General features: G+C 37.5%; 1 protein-coding gene across 5 annotated transcripts in view; it reads left to right on the top strand.

The window, feature by feature from the left end:
• CDK14 (cyclin dependent kinase 14) overlaps positions 1 to 21758 on the top strand; it is a 320641-nt gene that overhangs the window by 81451 nt on the left and 217432 nt on the right. For all 5 annotated transcript variants that reach the window (XM_026842539.1, XM_026842544.1, XM_026842542.1 and 2 more), the window contains 2 exons: positions 5509 to 5754; positions 16792 to 16886. In XM_026842539.1, coding sequence (XP_026698340.1) covers positions 5509 to 5754; positions 16792 to 16886 — 341 coding nt within the window. The remainder of the gene's footprint in view (positions 1 to 5508; positions 5755 to 16791; positions 16887 to 21758) is intronic.

The following is a 21758-nucleotide window of genomic DNA, read 5'->3' as shown; positions in this document are numbered from 1 at the left end:
AGAGAAGAGCTCTTCTGGCAGCTGCAAAGTGGCTGCTTGTGCTGTAGGTTTTAAACAGCAAAATTATTTCTGTCTCATCATCTCTTTTTTTTTTTTTTTCCCTTACCTTTTTAGTTGAGGCTGAGTAAATAATTGTGGACAAATTTTAAAAGTGGGTTTACTTCAGTCATCAGGGTGTGGAGAATGTATGGGATATAGTGATTGCTCTGGTGACTACATGGTATATTGGTGTACTGTTTGGCAGCAGCGTGTGAAATGACTTGGGGAAATACAACTGTGTATTTAACATTAATGACCCTTATGTGAGAAATGTAATGGACAGGCTGTTCATGGAGATGTATTTCTGTTGGACCACACCTGGGCTGACAGGCATCTTTTCTCCAAGGAGGGGTAAGGGACTCTGAGCTAATAATACTGTAATCTCATTGGGTAGAAACAGTCATTGCTATCTTCAGATTAAATCCTTTCCCACAAAGAGAACAAGTCCCTGGACAGTTTCTGAGTGTTGCTTTAGAAGTGTTTTTCCAAGCAGTAACTTCAAACACAAAAAATGAGTTTCTCTAGGACCACTCTGTTCTCTGTGGAGAAGAGCAAGACTCCCTCCGAAAGGAGATTGGGTGCTGGAATCTAGTTTAGGTTTTACAGGACTTTCACGTTGGAACTGAAGTAGAGACTTGGGGGATGAATGTCCTACATGTAAAGTTCTCTGGTGTGAATACCATGTACACCATTACCATTTTTTTGGTTTAGCTTTTTTCCATATAGGTAGCACTTTTTTTGGTTTTTTTTAATCATCTCCCCCTTGTCCTTCTGTCACTGTTTTGCCAACATCTTGGTTTCAGCACGCTTCTCTGAGGTACTGCTGTTGGGATTCCTGCCAGACAGGAACTTAGGTGGCAGAAATCAGCCATATTCTCTCTTACATTTCATGTCTCGGAGCATCTAACGTGCCCAAAGTCAGAGGTGGTGAATCAGCCAATGGCGTCCTTGAGCCTTTAATATCTGATACAAGGTTTGGAAGGATGGTAATGTCTGCTCAAACAATCCTTACATGACAGTTTTTGGTGTATCGCCTGTTCCACTTGTAATAATCTATAGTTGTTAAATGTATTGAGTGGATTGGCCTATTTTTAAATCCTGTTTACTATAAAGAAGAGAGAAGGCATAAATGAAGATCCCATTCCCCCGCTCTACATAGTTATGAGATCCACTGGCAGAAATATCTCTTCTGAAAGTGATAACTGTGAGATTTCATTGCACCATTTTTAAAAGCTAAATAGTTTCTGAAACAGTTTATAATTCTGGAAGTTACACTTTGAATGTAGTTTGTGGTGGGAGAAGTACCACATCATGCCAATAACTCCTGTAGAGGAAAGAATCACTTAAAGTGTTGACATACCTTAATGTTTACTTGTATGATGACTTTTGTTAAAGAAAGAGTAATTATAACTGATTAATGGTTCATACTGTTTGCTAGACAGAAGTTTGTTTAAATGGCTGTCACATTCATACTGAAAAGTTATTGCCTCTTTCTCTTGATTGCATTTAATAAAGCATAATTGTTATCTTGTATATGACAAACCAAGATATCACCTGCATTGTCTCTACATACACTTGAGGTAAGTACTTGTAATAGTTAAGGTGCCATTGATCACATCTTCATGTAGCACCAGTTTTAAACTGTGGTGGCATTTACAGCATCTCAATGAGTGCGTGGGCTCCGCTGTTTTAGGTACAGCATTACATAGATTTATTGAGCAAGGGCAAGAAGGGGTGATGAATCATATTGGTTGGCTTCCTATATGTTATGAGCTCTTTACACTTTTAACTTTGTTTTTTGTTATGGTTAACTGTAGCTAAAGCAGATGTTCAGCAAAATCATCCAGTTTTGAGGCTGCACTGGCAAGAGATAGTTTCCACTACTTTCTGGATTGTCATCTTCATTGCAGTGCATGAGGATTGTTCTGCATGTAGGGTTAGTAATAGTCCCACGCTGAAGAACCTATGGCTTATGTAGATAAAACAGATGAAATGGGGTAAAAGGAAAGGTTCTGGCGAAATGGACTCAGAGGGGAATTCTGACTAGCCCAAAGGGTCACATGGGAGCATCTAAAATAGTATGAAAATGAACCAATGTTCTTTGTGACAGATACTATACTTTAACTGGAAAATGGTACTTCCTCTTTTGCAAAAAGAAAGCTGAAAATAAGGGGGTGGATTGGGCTTTTCCTGACTACCAGCAAGGAACTTACAGGCGGTAGGAAGTGGTTTACAGGTCTAAGAGCTTCTGGTGCTATTTATATATGTCATTTGAGAGACTGAAATTTATAAGAATCACTGTTGTTATGCAGTACAAGGGAAAAACAATACTTGAAAGGCTGAATTAGTGTAATAGAAAAATTCAAACATATATTGTTCTTAAAAAGTGATCTGGTGAAATCTAAAATATTTGTAGGTGCAGGAAGATCTCCAAAATACATTATGCATCAGTCTTGCTTAGTACACTGTTGCTTTTTTTGCATGATAAGTCACTAAAGAAAAAGTTCTACTGTTAGCTGGAGTACAGGAGTGGCAGGTCAGTGTGCCTGCTGCCCAGGGCAAAAGCAAGGCTATTGTGGTAGCTTAGCTCTTGCTGATGGAGGGAAACAGAAATTATCAATGCAACCTTAAGCTGTGTAATTTTGAAGTTATAGCCAGTGCTCAGTACAGACATATTAGACCTGCTCCTTTCAGATTTCACAGAGCAGAGATTCAGTGCAGGGTTGGACTTGGCCTATCAATGACAGAAGGTAGAACAATTGCTTAAATACTGTTTCTCTTCAGAGTTTTATAGGCAGGGTAAACGGGTAGGAAATTTATACCCTTCAACAAAAGCATAAGCTCAGCTCTGTTGGCTTCACAGTGTGCTGCGGTCAGCGGGCACTTGGAGGGAATGTTCTGTTTCTGCTGGGGAACTATCGATACAGGTGAGAGAGAAACAATGAATGAAACCCCTTGCCAGCACTGGCAGGAGAAGCTCTGCCATTGCAGAGGTGCATGGCGAGCGGCCCCTGCGTTTGCACTTCTCTGAGGTGTTCAGTCTTCTCCACTGGTGACGCTGGTGTTCAGCCTGCGCATCCACTGAGGTGTTCGACTTCGGAGTGGGGGACTGGTTGGTGTATGCCTTGGGTTTAGTCATCTGCAAGTTTGAAGCTGGCTATTAGAAGATGATTGTGGGGATTTTTATCCTACTCCAGATCCAGTCAAGTCACCTGAAGGTTAAAGTGTCTCCCTACAATAACTAATTCCAAACTATTACTGCTTCCAGTAGAGACGATCAATAGTAACAGATGTCTTGCATTTTTTTTTTTCTTTTTTTAAATGCAATGCTTTCTTGGCCCACATTAGAGCTAAATGTGGAGATTTTCCAGTAGAAAAAGAAACTAGAAGCAGCACTCATGGCATTATTATCTGTAGTATGTTTAATAACTGTTGATTCCAAACATTTTACCTTGCTACAGGTGGCCTTTGGTAACGTGAAAGGGGGTGAAGCTTTTGAACCTTTCCTACCTACCTCCTGCCCCAGTTTTCTAGATCGTAGGATTTGTTAGGCTGAGAAATACTTACTGATTTACTTGCATCTATGTCAAGCAGAATGAAAGCACTGCTATTTTAATAGTAATTTCAGTTTACATTATGTTAAAACATCTTTGTTGGTAGCAAGCCTTGCAAGAACATAGATCTAGAGGGGCCAGTGGGAAGTATGTGGGTGCATATCTGTGCATATAAGTTGTTTTAGGGAAAAGCAGCCAATTAATTTCACAAGAAGGCTAATTAAAACTTCTTTGTGCAACAGCTCTTTATCTTTTCTCTCTGAAGTAATATGTCTTTTCTCCCTTAAGTAATAGACCAAAATTACATAATTGCCTTAATTTTGGCCTGAGAGGGAATTAGCATTTGGAATGAAGGGAGTCTGTTCCTTTTCTTACTTAAAACTTGGTAAAATCTTAGTCTTGGAGAAACCACTTTAACGAGAAGAAATGTGAATCCTTATAAAACATGGTTTGTAATGCTGGTAACGTCCGTCATTAGAGTTGACCTGGTGTGTGATCATTTGGCCAGATGGCACTGTGCAGGAAGTGTACTTTAAATTTTTAATGTACAAAAGAAATCTTTGAACTACTGTTACAGTGGATCATCCAAACAACAAAACGTAAAAAACACAAGGTATAGTCACCCAGTATTTCTATAAAGAATTGAAATAAGTTCGATTTTAAGGCACAGAATTCCTCTGGGGATATGGCAAAGAATAATTTATTGGAGAAGTTTGTACTGGAGACACTTTGGGTTATGGGTGAAGAATCCTGATTAAGTGGTAGAAGTATTTTTAAAATGTTTTTCATGTTAGCTGTTTTATGACAGCGAGTTTTCAAAAATGCTTAAACTGTAGGTACTTGAATGGAACATTATGCTTCTTTAATTGTATGTATGTGAACCAGCACAGTTGACAGCAAATTAACACTGTCTATCCTTAAATACTTGCAAATATAATGGAAAAAGGACATTGTATATTCTTTTGATTTGCCTTATGATTTAAAGAGCCTCTTGGGTCTGTTTCCATCACACTTCATAGGTATTCCCTGTAGCCTGAAAGCTAAAATTATTTATTTTCTTCCTAAGCCAAAGTCTAGCCTTTTATGGACAAAAACAGAAGCTGAGGCCTCAAATACAATCCCCCACCATGTGATTTAAAAAAAATGTCTTATATGTTGTAATGTACATTTATGTTTTTAATTTTAATACATGGCTGGAGTATCTAAGCTCACTGTTCTGCTCATTTAGTTTGTTTGAACTAGCAGTAATGTATTTTGGTAGTTCAAGCAGCAAGTTGTAGTCTTCAGGGCTTGGCAGAGTCGTACTTCACAGTAACAAAGAATTGAACTTCTGGCTTTAGTGTGCCATTAAGCTGCAGTCTCACGTTTCAGTGCCTGGGAATTGATTTACTGATTTGATTTTCTGAGACATATGGTGATAATAATAATAACAACACTGTATAAGCATTATTTAAAAATACAGTAATATACCGGTATCAGATCTTTAGCAGGCCAGCACCGAAGTGCACACACAAACTACCATCATTTATTTAAGTTTGGTCTCATCCAATTTTAAACAAATGGAAATCAATACTGCTTGCGGATATTGGTGGCTAGATTGGAGAACAAAGTGAAGTGGCATTACTGCTAAGAACACATTGTACAAGAAAACACAAATTGTGAATTTTATGTATGTTCCTCTTTTGTCTTTCTTTTTCAGGATCTTTCAGTACGCTGTACAAAGATAGGCTCTTTGTTGTTACGACTGTGGTGTGTGTCCCCTATGGAAAATGTATCTCTATGTAAAATGCATGTGTTGATTGCAAGAAAATGAATGCTTATGAAGTCCAGTGCCTTTTTTGATGCTGGCTGATGTATGAATTGACATGGACTTTAAGCCTGTTAAGAGTCAATGAATGTTGTTTTTTCCTTTCAGATATGTGTCACAAAGATGTCTACACGGAACTGCCAGGGAATGGATTCAGTGATCAAACCTCTGGATACAATTCCTGAGGATAAAAAAGTCCGGGTTCAGAGGACGCAGAGTAGTTTTGATCCATTTGAGAAACCAGCTAATCAAGTGAAGAGGGTTCATTCAGAGAACAACGCTTGCATTAACTTCAAAACTTCATCTGCAGGGAAGGAATCACCTAAAGTCAGGAGGCATTCCAGTCCCAGCTCTGTAAGTGCACGGTCCTAACACCTGAGCACAAATTAATAACACCAGATAAATGTTTTCTTGCTTAAGAAGGAATTGATTATGTCGAAACAAACCAGAAAGCTCTTGGCTGCTCTTAGAGATGTTTCCCATATATATTTGTAATGTTATGTATAAAATAGAATAAGAAAATAGAACTTGAAAAAGAATATATTTTGAAATTCCTCTTAGATATTAGCTAGGGTGTCTTACAGAATTTCTAAGTATTTTCCTCTCCTGATTTTGCTATGGCATTACAGCTGCTGTAATGTTTATGTTTCAAATTTTGCAGAGGGTTGCTTATTTGTGAAAAGGAATTATTTCCCATGAAGTTTAGTAAGACATATGAATTGCCTTTTTGATATTGAGATTTAGGTTTTGGAGAAACAGATCAGATTTAACAGATTTTGTTTACATTTTAAAATTCTCTTTTTAAAATCAAGTAGTAAAAATAACATTTATTTCCATGTCGGAAACTGTGTATATGTGTGTGTGAGAGAGAGGAGAGAAACAACTGAGAACAGTTTGGCAACACATTATCATTGTTGTTTTATTCTCAAGTATTTTGAAAGAAACTAGATAAATAAAATGTCATATCTTTCATGAATAATGCCCAAACCAGTTTTCTCCCAAAAGACCTTCAGAATTATTGAAAAACTATTTCTGTTACGCTTTGGCAAGAAAAATCCATAGTAATGTGACCTTTGAGTTGAAGACTCCAGATCTAAGCAGAATGGATGTCACACTTCAAATCTTAGTTGCTGTGAAAAAATTTTAAGAGGTTGATTGCATTTTCTTTTTTTTTTTTTTTCCCTTCCTTTTTTGTTTTGTTCTGTCTTCTGGACTTCTTCTGTCCTTCCTACAGAAGCTTGACTGAATCCTATCAGGCTTCTTAGAAGAAATGACTGAAATTCATTTTCTGTTCATGAGCTTTGTTTAAACCATATGAATTTAACGGATAAGATGTCATGCCTCCAGGGGACTGTCCTTTTTAGAAAAGGTTACATTTTAAAATGTAACCATCTGTAGCAAAACCAAATTTGCTGCTTCATCACTGCCTGGCTGCCAAAGATGTCTCTGGCGTGTTCCAGATGATTCCATAACAAGCAGTTCTTAGTATAAAACTTTTACAGTCATTAGGGATGGATGGAACCGTTTACACTGTGTTTACTTGTGTATGATGCCTGATTATTGTTTGTCACCACACCTAACAATTTAAATGACATTTTAGAATTTTTTCCTCAAGTTTTTTTGTGGCATTAACTTGCTCCCCATCTCTGCTGTTCTTACTAGTTCCTGTTAGAAACTATTATTAATTTCTGTTAACGTTGTATGTACTTGTTTTTTATTATTTGTTTTGTTTCCAGAATTTTGAAGAAGACTTTTTGTGAAACTGTGTTATGGGCATCTTTCTCTTTTCCAGAGGGTTGGTACTCTAGTGCATCCATGAAATCTCCTATGATCCCAGTATTTTCTTATGTAAAATTATGTTAATGCTTCCTCTTCTAGCATGCTGCTAGTTAGAGCCCTAGCTAAACATACAATTTTGGTAATCTTATCCTATGCTGACTCACACAGACTTGCTGGGGACATCTCACGTAGGTGCATAGGAATTTCCTGAAAAATAATTCTGATTTCTCCACTTCCCATAATTCTCCCTGATTTTTACAGCTCTATTCGGTGAACTCAGTTCTTCCTTCTGCTTGGAGGCATTGTTAGTAATTTTTGAGTTTTCCTCACAAGGAGTGATCTGAAGAGTACCTGGGAAGGAGTAACTTGTGGAATAATGTCAGTGTCCATGACAAGGAAGAAGGAAGGAGCAGAACTTCACAGCAAAAGGTGGGGTTAGCCCTCTGCTGATCGCAGGTCACACCTGGTCCTGCCTGGCAGACCTGAGTTTGGACGTCCAAGGCAGAGATACGATCAAGCTGCTCCCCTTCTTCCGGAGACTGAATATGTTGCCTCAGGCAGAAGATGTTCCAATGCACATTTCATTGAGCGTATGTCTGTGTGGTTAGTTGCAGGAATTTGTCATTCTCTGGTTCTGAATACACTTGAATTGATGAATGGGTTTGGGTTTCATTTTTTTTTTTCTAGTCCTGATGTTGTACAGCAATGCCCTTGCTACTTCCTCTTTTGATCAGTACTTCTTTTTCTTCCATGTCAGAGGACTGCTACATATTCTCCTTTATTGAGTTAACACTTGATTCTCTGGAAATTCTTCTGCTCTATAGATTATATCAGTCTGAATGAGCATTTCAGTTTCTGTAAACGTTCTTGAGCGTCCTATGCCCTCTGGATCATAGTGGATACAGTTGTGTAGCTGTGTTTCAGTTTTGGCTCTGCTTTCTGTAAGCTTTACTTGAAGAAACTCCGATGTATGTGCCCTTCAATTTGCACTTTCTATGCTTGATTAGTAGAGGAATGAATTAGAGATAGGCTTCTGTTTAGGCAATGAAAATGAAGAGACTGAAGTCCTTCGTAGCCATTGGATAGGGAAGTGATCTCTTACAGAAGGTACATGGCTGAGGCTTGCAGTCTCTGTACCACTGCTTCTACTCAGGTGAAAGTCCTTTATTTGTCTCAGAAATAACATTTTTTAAGATGTGACCTGAAAGACCTTGTTTATAATGCCCTGGGGCATTAGCTTCTGTTTTGATTAGTTTCGGAAGTTTTATCAGCTCTCAGGTAGGTACCAGGTTCAGTGCTTGGTGAAGATCACCAAATAATACTCCACAGGTGGCATGTATACCCATTTGGTGTTCTCCGTACCTTCAAAATTCTCTGCACCTTGTGATGGGAAAGATAACACACAGAGGTCTGGGGAGGCTGGAATTCTGTGTTCCTGCCCAGAGATTGTCACCTGGAAAATAAATCATTTGCTCTTGAACATTAAGTAATTTTCTGCAGTTAATGTCACATCTTGTTGCAACCTGGCAGAAATCCTGTGTTAGTCAGTGCAGTAGCATACAGACAGAAGTTAGCATGCTATTTTTTTGTTCTTATAAGACAAACTAAATTTTTACACTTAGAGTCTTTCCATCTGACATTTACATACTCATTATGTAAAAGTCACATTGCACTGCATTTTCTTCCCCCTTCTTTTAAACATAAGAAAGCATCCGTGAGTGTGATTTCCAATTTGTTTAAGATGATTGAAATTGGATGTTATTATGGAATAAAATTTCCAGCAGAACAGATTTATCCTTTTATTGCATCAAAATAATGGATAACATTCACCTTGGAGGTAGTGAAGTAGGTGTTTGCCTACCTGTGCATCACCTGTCTGCCACTGTTAGAAGAAGGGAACTTGGCTTGATAAACCTTTGCTCTGATCCAGCCCAATACAATATATATGTGTGTGTATATATATATATATATATATATATATATATATATATAAAGTACATGTAGTTATAGTTATGTGTACTTATCTGTCTATTTGTATGTATCTTTCTAAATATCTTTTGCTGAGTCTTTTGCCTTCAAAGGGAAGACACTTGCTTTTCTTTTCTCCCTAACTGAAGAAATTGTAAAACTACAGAATAAACTGGACAAAATAAAAAAAGCACAACTCAAAAATAAACACATGCCACTCTTCCCAAAACAACACTGGCTTTGGAAGATGGTTTGACTAATTCTCTGAAAGTTTTATTTGAGATCCATGGTGTTTAGGCATGTGGCCTTATTTATTTTTCTCTAGTGCAAGGTGAAGCTTTATTGCATTCAGTGTACACATTTTATACATTAAAATTGTGCTTTTGCACAGTATGTAAATAGAACATTGCAGGTTTTATAAGTTAGCCATCTGGTTAAGATTTAGTTATGTAGTGATATGCATCAGTTGATTCTCCTTGAATGGCTTAAGATCCATGGCAATAAATTCAAATGTCATGCTAAGGTATAGGTACTACCTTTCAGTTACTTTTTAAAAACTAAATGCAACAAAACACTAATCTTCTACCAACTCACGTAAATGTAAGAAAAATCATTCAGATAAAAATAATTGAATAAGCAATGCTTTACTGCATTGATTCTGCACTATTTGGGGGGAGCAGCCTCTCTTCTGTTTCTGTAATTATTATAAATTTTCAGCCCTGTTATATGCAACTTTCCACAAAAAAAATGCAAACAAAAGGCATGAACTGATCATGTTTACATGTTGCAAATCAGTTGTGTAAGAAATCTAACTTTAAAGCAGATGCTAAAGTCAGAATTTTATCTAAAAGTTAAGCACTGTTTCTGTCTGCCTAAACACTTGGTGTGGGTTTCTCGCCTGTCCTCCTCTTCAGGTGTCTGCTACCTTCTCCAGTTTTAGTATTTATTACTAGGATAACTGCATCCTTCCTGGTTGACACTTTTTATTGAGGAAAGATAATTTCAGAGTTCAGTGTAGAGAGTGGATTTGTCTTTTCTGGCACAAGGGGAGCTTTAATCATCATTGACTTGGGGGATACTCCCTAGAAGATAAGACAGATAAAATGTAGCAGTTGTCCAGCTCTTGTGCTTTAATAGCCTGGAGAACAAGTAAACAGCTTTGAAAACTGCATCCAGCCCTTTCACAGAGAGCTCTATGGTCATATCTGCTCAGGTTACTCTTAATTTATGGCTGTGTGCTAAAGGGTTAGAAAGATGCAAGCAACAGGATGGGATCAGATGGCAGGAGAGCTGAGATTAAGGCTTGGCTTGGATTCTTGAATGTCTTTGAATCCCTTGGACATTGCCCTGGAAAACAGTCCAACTTGCAAGCTTTAAAGAAAAGAAAGTGTAATCAAATTGACCTATTGTTGTAGGTTGGATACAACCTGAAATTAGTGTGAAATTTGCATATTGTTTTGTGAAAGAAGCTTTACCATTGTGTCAAAGATGACAAAATATAAAATGGTTTAAATAAAAAAAAAAAAAATCTTGTAATTTAATCTCAGTTAAGCCTTTTGGCCTACCTTTTACTTTCAAGCTTTCCTAGCAAAGAATGTATTTCTTTTGAGGCATATAACAAAACAGATCTTTAGTTTTTATTTTCAATAATTTACAGTGGTAATGTGAACATAATATTTTTCCCTTGAGGATAGTTTTATATTGAAGTTTAATATCCTGCAGATTCTTTTTTTTTTTTTTTTAAAAAAAAGGTCTATTTAAAACTTAGGCTCAGGAGTGTGATGGTTAAGTGTGACATTCACAAGCTGTTTTGCAGTTATGAAAAATGCATGAGAACATAACCCACACAACTTCCATAAGAATAGTCAGGTGATTTTCACTGTAATTTTCCATTAAAGCTTTCTTTACTATATAGATATTTAAAATTTCCAAGAGAGAGGTATTCACGTGGCAGTGTAGTGCAAGGGTTCATACTGCAAGATCTAGATTTAAACCTGTTATCCCGCCTACAGTATATATCAATGCAATGGCTATTTGAAATGACCTGGTCAGAAAAGATAGTTTCATTTTTTTTTCTCTCTGTTATTTTTAATACTCTCATGTCAGTTTGAAACATTAGCTTCTTCTATTTCTGTATTCAACGTTTTGGCATACTCTTTCTATCCTTGTTACTATCATCTGTATTTCCTTAACCAGAGGGGAAAAATATCTAATCTTGGTTACTGTAAGCTGTGCTGCTAAAGATGCTTACCCCCTGTGCTCAGTGGTGCTTGTAGACTAATCTTGCACTGGGAAACATGTAGGCTAATAAGAAGAAAACTACCTTAATGGGAACTATTTTCAAGGAAAGTGAAGCATAAAGTCAAACAAGTAAAACTCCCAGTGGGTTTTCTGAATGGAAAGATGTGCACTGTTCTGTGCTCCAGTTGCCAATGTTCTTTCGGGTATGACATGATCCACCACAACCTGTGCTGACTTTCACAGTGACTTTGGTCTATGTTCAGTTCTTCAGAGTCATGAGGACCTTTACTCCCTTCTGTCTTAGTAATTCATCTGTCTTTCCCATTTGAGTTCTCTGAAAGATTTCTCCCTAGCATGGAAATTCCCTTCTCATTGATTTTCCAGTGGTATTAGTTTCTTGCTGGCTGGTTGTTTATTGTTTATTTAACTTTTTGCCCATTAAATAGTTCAATCTTGATCACACATGCACCTGTGTTTTATTTTTTCTTAGCTTTGGATGTTGGTTGTTTGTTGGTTTTTTTTTTCAAATACAAAGCTCTAACACTGAGTGACGGGCTTCTTTACGCCTAAGTAGTCCCACTGATATTCAGTATATACACGTCTGTGTGGCTATAGGGAGGAGATCTCCCTTTGGCTTATATGCAACAAATCATGATAAAATTTTTATATAAAAGATTTGAAGACTTCAATTAATTAAACAAAAAAATTATACATTCAGTAAATAACCAGTCTTTGTACATGGCAAAGATTGTTCTTATATCACAGTCAAGTTATGTCGTGACATATTTTGGTTGACAGCTGACTGAACAGGAGCCAGCAGTGTGCCCAGGGGGCCAAGAAGGCCAATGGCATCCTGGCTTGTGTCAGCAATAGCGTGGCCAGCAGGGACAGGGAAGGGATCTCACCCCTGTACTCGGCACTGGTGAGGCTGCACCTCGATTCCTGTGTTCAGTTTTGGGCCCCTCACTACAAAAAGGACATTGAATGACTCGAGTGTGTCCAGAGAAGGGCAACGGAGCTGGTGCAGGGTCTGGCGAACAAGTCTGACAAGGAGTAGCTGAGGGAACTGGGGTTGTTTAGTCTGGAAAAAAGGAGGCTGAGGGGAGACCTTATTGCTCTCTACAACTACTTGAAATGAGGCTGTAGTGAGGTGGGTGACAGTCTCTTCTCCAAAGTAACAAGTGATAGGATGAGATGGAATGTCCTCAAGTTGTGCCAGGGGAGTTTTAGATTGGATATTAGGAAAAAATTCTTCACCAAAAGGGTTGTCAACCATTGGAACAGGCTGCCCAGGGAAGCATTTGAGTCACCATCCCTGGAGATATTTAAAAGATGTGTGTATGTGGCACTTAAGGACATAGTTTAGTGGTGGACTTGGCAGTGTTAGGTTTATGGTTGGACTCCATGATCTTAAAGGTCTTTCCCAACCAAAATGATTGTGTGGTTCTACATCAGTGTTTTAGAGGGTTAAAAAGCAGTAAGGAGGAGTATGGAGAAAGGAAAATTATTAGTGGTAGAAGTATTGTAATGTTGCATCTTCAAAAAGCTTTGAATGAGTGTGCATCAAAATATGCGCGTTCAGCTAAAATTAGATGAAATTCAGCTAAAATCAGTACTCTCTTCTGTTGAGAAATCTTGTCTGGGTCAAATTGGAGAACTGCACCACTTTTATAAAATATAGGGAAACTTCTTGTGAGTCTACTGCTTGTGAGATATGTCAGTGGCTGATGCAAGAACTGTACATCTGATGTGCTCTGGATATGTCTCACTTCCTGTGTGTATTTCAGTCAACCACGTCCTAGGGAGAGTATGGGACTCTTGTAACCCAACAAACATAAATCTCTGTGTATATGTATTCCCATATATTTTACTGTAAGGAATAAAATAAGGGAAGAAATTATACTTAAAAGTGAATTTTCCATATTTGATTTTAATATTAGCATTTGCTAAAAAAAAAAAAAAAAAAAAAAAAAAAAAAAAAAAAAAGTACCACAAAAAAGACAGACTAATATTGAGAAATCAGAGCAACAAAATTAATGGTTATGAAACTATATGTAAGGGGGAGTGCATCAATAAAATAGACTGAAAAGATTATAATTTTCAGCAGTCACATGGACCTTCAGATTATTTAGATCCCTTTCATAGCCCTTTATTTAGATCCCTTCAAGGTTAAAACTTAAGTTTTGGGAAGTTTCATGGTTTTGTATTATCTTGGTCAGTCTTTGCCTCCTTTATAATCTGGAAATAAAAGAAAACATAAGAAGTGTCTGAACTTCTTACCTTCATAAGCAATTTGTAATTGTAAGTTTGAATTAATGTGTGAGCCTTAATTTAAAAAGAAAAACAAAAAGAGAAAATGTTGTAGAAATGGTAAATTTGTTCCTTCATTTTCTAAAGTGATTGCATATGCTGAGTGAGATCTGTCTTGGTGTTTTATTAAGAAGTATTATGCAAATTAGTTTGCAAAGTCTTTTGCTGCCTAAGGATTTATTTAAATTTTTTTGGATAAAATCCTCTGAAGTGCTTTTCTACACCAAATACCTTCAAAAAATGTAAGCCTTTTAAGATTACAAATACAAGGAAAAACAATGTCCATTTTCACATAGTGTGAGAACGTGGGCAATCCCATCTAGTGATCCAGTTGGAATAGAGCTGAGCTCCACTGCGGAGGCACTGTAACCTGGAAAGAGGAGGGTATCAGCCACGTGGTTTTACTGCATGTGGGACAGGCGGTGGCTCCAGCTTGGGTTTCGGGTTGTTTTCTGGTTGTTTCTGGTCTGTTCTTACCCAGCATGAGTAGGTACTGGACAGGTGATTTGGACTGCTTGGCGAGGGTGCCAGGGCAGCCTTGCTGCTGCGGAGCTGAGCCCCAGGGCACTGTGTGGGATTGCCCCTGAGGACGAGACAGTCAAAACCAGCACCTCTTCTGTACAGTCAGGAATGAGATCTCCTCCTGGTCCCACCAATGTGAACTTGGAGAGTTTTGCTTGTTATCGGTGACGATGCAGCAGCTACCAGGAGAAGCATGAGTCAAAAGGCATGACCTTAAATCTATGCTTCTGGCAGCTGGAGTATGGAGAAATGAGCCTGAGGTTGTAGGAATAATTACTGTTGATGATTTACTGTGTGGTAATGGATTAAAGGCATCCTGTTTCCTGTCAAGATCTTAAGGCATTACAAATTATGGTGACCTTTATATTATGGTTTCCAGAGGTATAAAATAAAAGTAAATCTCAGTGTGAAAATAAGAATGGATGTGAAACACATGTATAAACCCTGTCCTTTTTCTTTCTTGCTATGAGGAAACCAGCAGTGAACTATTCACTGTTAACTAGGGCAGCATTTCCACTCCAAACAAAGCTACTCACTGTGTGTTTGCTACAGCCTGCAATTTGGGAAATGCTTTGCTGTCCCTCTTCATTATACAGAAGACACTTAAATGTCCAAACACTTTTTTTTTTCTATAGTTTTGTAAAGTGGCATTAGTCCATAATTGGATACTTAAATGAGAAGGCTACTTGGATAAATATTTTAGTCACCTCTATTAGTGACATCTGTAATAAAACTGTGATTAAAAAAAACTGTTAAAATTTTCTCTAACCAGGCAGAATGTGTTTTTAAGCACGGATTGGGAACTGAGAGTATTACTGCCTTATCTGTAATGAATTGTTCCAAATAATGTAACAGGAAGAAGATCTGAGAATTCCCATATGACAAATTTTCATAAGTCTATTAATATTTAGGAATTTGATAGCAAAATAATAGGTTGTTCTTGTTGTATTGGAGGGAGATGAAAGGACTCAATTTTGCAAACATACATGTGTATATCCTGATACTGTTCAATAGAAAATTGGGATGTTAGTCTTGGAAAAGATGTATATATGCCAAAGTGCCAGAATTTTAACTTAGGACAAATGTAGAATAGTTAAGTAAAGAGAATTCTTGCATTTTCTTGCTAATGGTTACTTGGGTATAGTGGAGAGATATGAGGTACCAAGTCATCTTACCTGGGATGTTCTTGTCTGTTTAAATAGAAGTAATTTTTAGGTTCAGTTGATTTAAAACTTTCAACCATGCTTTTAAAGGAATTTACACACATGTATGTCCTGTACTGTAATGTTAATTTCTGTTAAAAAACCTGAAACTTCTGTACTTTTTGTAAATCAGGCATAAGATCCTAAATGTGAGTGTGCACTGTGTGCAGCTATGCATGGCTTAGAGTCTCCCAGTTGAATCAACCCTAAACATCCTGGATTTACTTGGCTGGTTTTCTTTGTAATGTTATAACCAGAATACTAACAAATCAGTCCCTGTATGTGATTTGAACATCAGTGCTGACCTTCCAAGTTTCTGCTCTATACTCTTCTGGTTTGTTTAGGTACAGGACATCTGAGCACTGCAGTCTAAAATATATGTAGATAATGCTGAGGGCATCTGCAGGTCAGTTTTTTGCAGTGTCCTTCTGGTCTTGATGGGGAAAATAAAAAGCTCTTTCCTTCCAGACCACTAGAAAATGGGGAAATTTTGGAAAATGGAATGCACTTCAAAAAACTCAAAACATTTTCCAAGAACTTCATCAGAAGGTTTTCATGTCAGGTGAACTTACGTTTTTGCAGTGTTGTGGTGTTCTCTGTTAGGACTGTGTAAAAGTTGGGTAAGTACCAGTCTGTTGCAAAGGCCAGCTGAGCTATCTGGCCCTTTGAGCAAAAATCATTGCTGAGCTTGGCTCAGTTTTAGATCCCTCACTTAGGCTGCAATATTAAGGCTACAGGATTTATGCATCTGTGCTGCATATACATGCCATTAGAAGTATGGTGTGGTTATACAGACAATCTGAAGATGCAAATATAATTCAGAATCAAGGTACTCTCGTTGAAGATTCTTTCCTGTAGTATTTTGACCACTATCTGGACAGTGGTTGATCTACGGAGACATTGACTACTTAGAGCAATGTTTTGGGGTGGGCTTCAGTCTAAAAATAAAAGGAAAATTTAAAAGCTCTTTTAATCTGATTTTGTAGGGCATATTAACACTATTGCTTAGATCTCTTAACAAAGATAAGATGGCTTAGTTGTTAATGATCTTTTTCCCTGTATGAAGTGATACATGTGAAAAATAAAACAGAAACGTCTCTTTGATTAAGAACAAAATCCTTTTGGTAGTTCCAGTGATGTAAGTGTATGATATCAGCAACCACCATCTGGGGTGTTGAACGATGTATTATTTAAGTAGCCTATTAATATTTTTTCATTAGCTCTGCTATTAATTTTATTTTTTTTTAATTGTTGCCTGCTGAAAACATGCAGGTCTATGAGTTTTGGTAAGGATGAATCAAAGCCATTAATGTTGCGGTGGAATACGTGCTGAAAGGCCATCTCTTTTTGCTCTTTTTGTTTTGTGTAGCCTACAAGCCCGAAGTTTGGAAAGGCAGATTCATATGAAAAACTGGAAAAACTAGGGGAAGGGTCCTATGCTACAGTATACAAAGGGAAAAGCAAGTAAGTGCTGTTTTTCTTCATTTAATCCTGTGTGTAAATGAACAGAAGCAGAAAGTATTTATTGATGTTGCTGCGCTTGTGCGTAGATCATGATGAATTAATGCAAAGTGCTACTGACTGCCATGTGCTCCAGTGATAGAAGCTGAGACCACATTGCATATGTAACATACTACCTTCATATCACAAGATATTAATCATCTTGTTAATCTGATGTTTTGTTTGTATTTTAATGTTGTACTACTTTTTCAATATTCATACCAAATTAATTTTTAGGGGTAAAAGCACAATATACTGTCAAGTAGATTTTTCTGCTGTTCTGACAGTAATACTGAATATATGCTTTAAAGTGTTTAAAAACTTTGACTAGTGAATGATATATGAGGCAAGTCTACCATGCTCAGCAGAGAGAATATGACAGTCATGGGACAGAATAACCACTGAAACAAGGAAATATGTGTTAAAATTTTCTAGGGTCATTAAGTTAGGTAGATACTGAAAATTATTTTTTTCACTGAGTATTTTTAATAAATGAGAATGAGAGGTGCACTCACTCTCAGTAGCTTTGAGATTGATGAGCATAATGACAGCTGATGTGCATAAAAATGTCTTCTAAATGTAGAAGTATGTACATTCTGCCATGCCAGTGCATGTATTGTGTTTCATTAGCATCTATCTTCAAGAAAATTTAGTTATTTTGTATTGTTAATGGTTCAGTTACACATCACTATAAGTTCCAGACATTATACACATGTAAGCTTTTTATTGGGATCTATGTAATATGAGAAAAAGGTATAGATTTCAGCTTGTGCCTTTTTACTGAAACCCTTCAGTAAAATCACAGTGCGTATCTGAAAGCCACATGCCTTGGATTGAAGTAAGGCAACGGGGTTGCTATATGTCCCATCAATCAGTGGAACAGACTGAAAGTTAAAAGCAAAGCAAAGCGCTTCCCTGAAGCTATTTCATTCAGTGGTGAATGAAATTTGTGAATGTGTTACAAAACATAGATTGGTTAGAAATATTCATTTGCTTTAGTAGAGCTGACTGCAGATCTGTAAAAAATACTTAAATTATTCTAATGGTAGTTGAATATTAAATTGAAATTACTGGGCTCTCTGCATTCTCTGTTATAAATAGCAGGCTCTGGCTAAGTGGTTGTGAATTACAACAATTATATATAACTTTGTTCTCCTGCTTCATAACATCTTTTGCAAGGTCTTTAAAATGTATTTTGAAAAGAGTGTGTGTGACTGAGTGTGGATAAGAGTGCATATGCAAAGAATATTCCTAATGTTATAGTAATACTCCTTCACCTGCTTAATTTTGTTTGGTTTACCTTTTTATCCCACTGAGTATTATATAATTCCCATATTACACCGCACCATCCAAATTCAGCACCTGTAGCCCAGACTTCTGCTTCTTGAACTAGAGAAACAGTTGAATTACTTCACAGCAGGAGGAGGTTGTACTTTAAGAACAGATGAAACACTACAGGGGCTCTTCTGCTGTTTCAAAAGGAGTTGTTGGCTGAAGTAATGTAGCCCTATTACCTCTCTGTCCTCATGAGAAATTGAGGAACCTCTGGCCTAGGTGGTATCCCCGGAGAAGGAGAATCACTGCTATGATGTACTGTTGAGGAAGATAGATGGATGCTGGGGGCAAATGGTTGGGCCAACACTGGCTCCAGCCGTTCCATGAGAGCCTAGCTTTGCTGCTGTTTTACTGGTAGATTGGCCCCGGCTGTTTATACTTTGATCTAAAATGATACAGGAATAGATACAGAAATTTTTTTTCTAGCACCTGATTGTAGGTATGTAAGGTGAATCTGTAACATGCATCACCGTGATCCCCTGGCTACAGGCTCAGTGGGAAGAAAAATTAGCAAAACAGGTCAAAAGAGTGCTGTTTGTTTTGGCACGTGCCCAGTTTGACTGCTGAAGGATTAAGCCCTCATGGCACACTGCAGAACGCAGACATGCCTGGTATTTGGAAAAACCTGTAATACTTGCACAACAAGCAAGTGCATTTTGGTCAAAATGTCTGAGAATCCCTAATTCTCAATGAACTCTAATTCTTGGCTTTCTCATTTTGCTAAAATGTGTCTGAGATGTGTCCTTAACTGTAGGTGAAGACGGAGAATTTAAGATCAGACTGAGGTGTTTGGAATAATGCTTTGTACTCAGAATTATTATACTTAGTTTTTATCACCAGCTGCATGTGGCAAATTGTAGGGTTTGGGGTTTTTTAATGCTTTCCCTGAGATTCATTTCAGCTTTTTAAATTATTTCCCCTACTGATCATAATGATGGAATAAAAAATTCGTGATCTTGGCCTACTATTTGGAAAGACTAAAAGATACATACCTGCCTCCAAAGACACAAAATCAGCCATTTCTTCTTAAAATTTGAAGGAATGCATGTGGAAACTTAAATTGACAGCAAGCCTGTGTGTTTACAACTTGGGAGCAGGATCAGTAGTACCAAGCCCTTGCCTTCCTATCAAACCCATTACTTTTCTGCTATTTGAGTATTTGTTGTAGTACCCTAGGAAAGTGAAAGAAAGTGGGCTAATTCCTTTTACTGGATGATGGATTTCTCTTTTTGTAGTCAGATAAAGATGATTCCCTGTGGTGAGGAAGCAGCAGAGTGAATGGGACTGTGCTATTGAAGAAAGTGAAGCAGTATTCTCTTAGGCTGGGCTTTCTTGTTTGTTGGAGAAATAGCCAAGCAGCCATTTGTTTCTGACTGAAGGTTGTATCAGTAGGCAAATCTATTTGATTTCACGTCTTGCAAATCAGATGTGCATAATGAAACTCATCTTGGCATGTTCATTTTCTACTTTCATTCAGATTAGATTCTCACACGCTACTTTGTTGTATAAAATCCTGAGAAGCTGCTTGCTGCATGAAATTCAGATCACTTGGAAGTGATTTCTGCCTTATTTTTGAATGTAAAATTTTGGACAAATAGGTCTAGTAATTTACTGTAAACATTGTAAAAAATTGTGCAAGTCCTATTGACTCTGTGTTTGGTTAACACCTTGAACATTTGCTATACAATAAGTGCAAAGCAATAGAAGTCTTTTGAATTCCTTGTACCATTTAATTGTGCTGTTGAGCTGAAGAATGCTGTCTGTCTGTGAATCGACACATGTATCTTCCTCCTGCCATTGACCTTCTTCCCTCTTGAGCGTGATTATAAATTTACCTGAGTGTACAGCAATGGGATCTGGCTTGATCTGTAGCACATAAATGTTGATGTGGGTTATGAGAATCTGGAAACGAAGCTGGTGACAGCACAAGGGAGCTGCTGCCAACCAGAGCCCCTTACAAATCAGTGTGGAGGCCTTGCATCCCTGCACGGGGAACTCTGCATATTGCACTTAAGGGAAAAACCTGTGCTTTTGGCAATATTATGAGTTGGCATGGTTTCTGTCCTCTCCTCCCACTGTGTTCAATTGTCCTTCAAGGCAAAGAATTCAGAAAGATTACTTCAGTTAAAGTGATGTGATCTGTGACTGCTGCTTGCACAGCATGCATCTGGGTTTTGAGAGGCAAGCCAACAGTATCTCCACTGCTACTGCACTGCTGTGATCTTGATCTGCTTCTTGCTTGTCTGTGTGATTTTTTTGTGTACCTTTACTTTTTTTCGGGCACCTTTACTAAGTTGCGTGTGCTCAAAGTATTGTAAGTGTGTGTAGAATTTGTAACAGAGAGATCAATCAACATGCTTTTGCCTTATTTCCCTACCACAAAAGTACATAATTTCAATTTATCCCTAATGAAATGCTTGTCCTAATAAATTCTGATCCCTATCACTTTTTAACAATACGAGAAATTGGTAGAGCACAGAGCAGAGCAAAGTAGAAGCCAATGCTGTCAACGAGAGCTCAGAGGCTGCAGAGGTAGGGCAGGGCAGTCCTTCAGCCAAAGTAACTTTTCCATTTCTGTTTGAAAACTGAATTTTGTGTTCCAGATAATTCAAATGTGTACCCAAAGGAAAAAGGTACTTTTTCAGGTAGCCAGGGCATTTTACATTTATCTCCATCAGAGGCAGTACCTTTTACTATGCATCTGAAAACCAACAGGGAGTTTGTGGTTTAAAGCACAGATCTTAGAGAGAAATTGTGCTCAGGAGGGCAGGCACCATGCTCTTTACCATCTGTTGTTTCCATGCCCTGTTATTCTTGGGGCAATGGGGAATATTTGAATGATCAGTGGGAACTACCTGTATTTGTTGTTGGCATAATGTATTGTAATGTGTGTTATAAAGATACAGATGACCATCATATTTCATATATATATATTTGTGGATGACTGCTCACAAGAAAAAATATGACTTACATGTTTTTTACATATATGATGCTGAAACCTTCACTGAGGATGACTGACAGGACTGATTGCTGTTCTGATGTTAAGTTGCAGAATTTCTTTTACTTGTCATGAAACCTCCATGACTCTTTCATTGTCTTTTCTTTTGTTTTATGTGCAATCTTAGTGACCTAAACTTTCTGAACTTTTTCTTTTATTTCTTTCAAACTGTGTGAAATGACTGTTCATCTACAAATGAAACTCTCTTCATCTGAGGATACCAGATGGCTGAAAAAGGAATATATATTCATGGATTATGAAAAGGCATTTTATGGTTATCTACTAGAGCCTCCCAAATTTTGTTGTTCTTTTTTCTCCCCACATTTTGTTTTAATTGATGTGCTTGACTGATTTTTGTAGGCTGCTTTTTACTATGCATTTTAAAGTCATCACATGGGTTTATAAACTGTGTACATAGATGCTTTTAAAATTCTCTAGCATTGTAAATCTTTAATAAAAACAGTAACTTCAAGTTGAACTAGATGCAAAACTAATGATAACTA

The sequence above is a fragment of the Athene cunicularia genome (assembly GCF_003259725.1).
Source record: "Athene cunicularia isolate RWA chromosome 2 unlocalized genomic scaffold, athCun1 chr2_part1, whole genome shotgun sequence".
Lineage (NCBI taxonomy): Eukaryota > Metazoa > Chordata > Aves > Strigiformes > Strigidae > Athene > Athene cunicularia.
The sequence above is the reverse complement of the archived record's forward strand: the minus strand, read 5'-3'. Positions and strand labels throughout refer to the sequence as shown.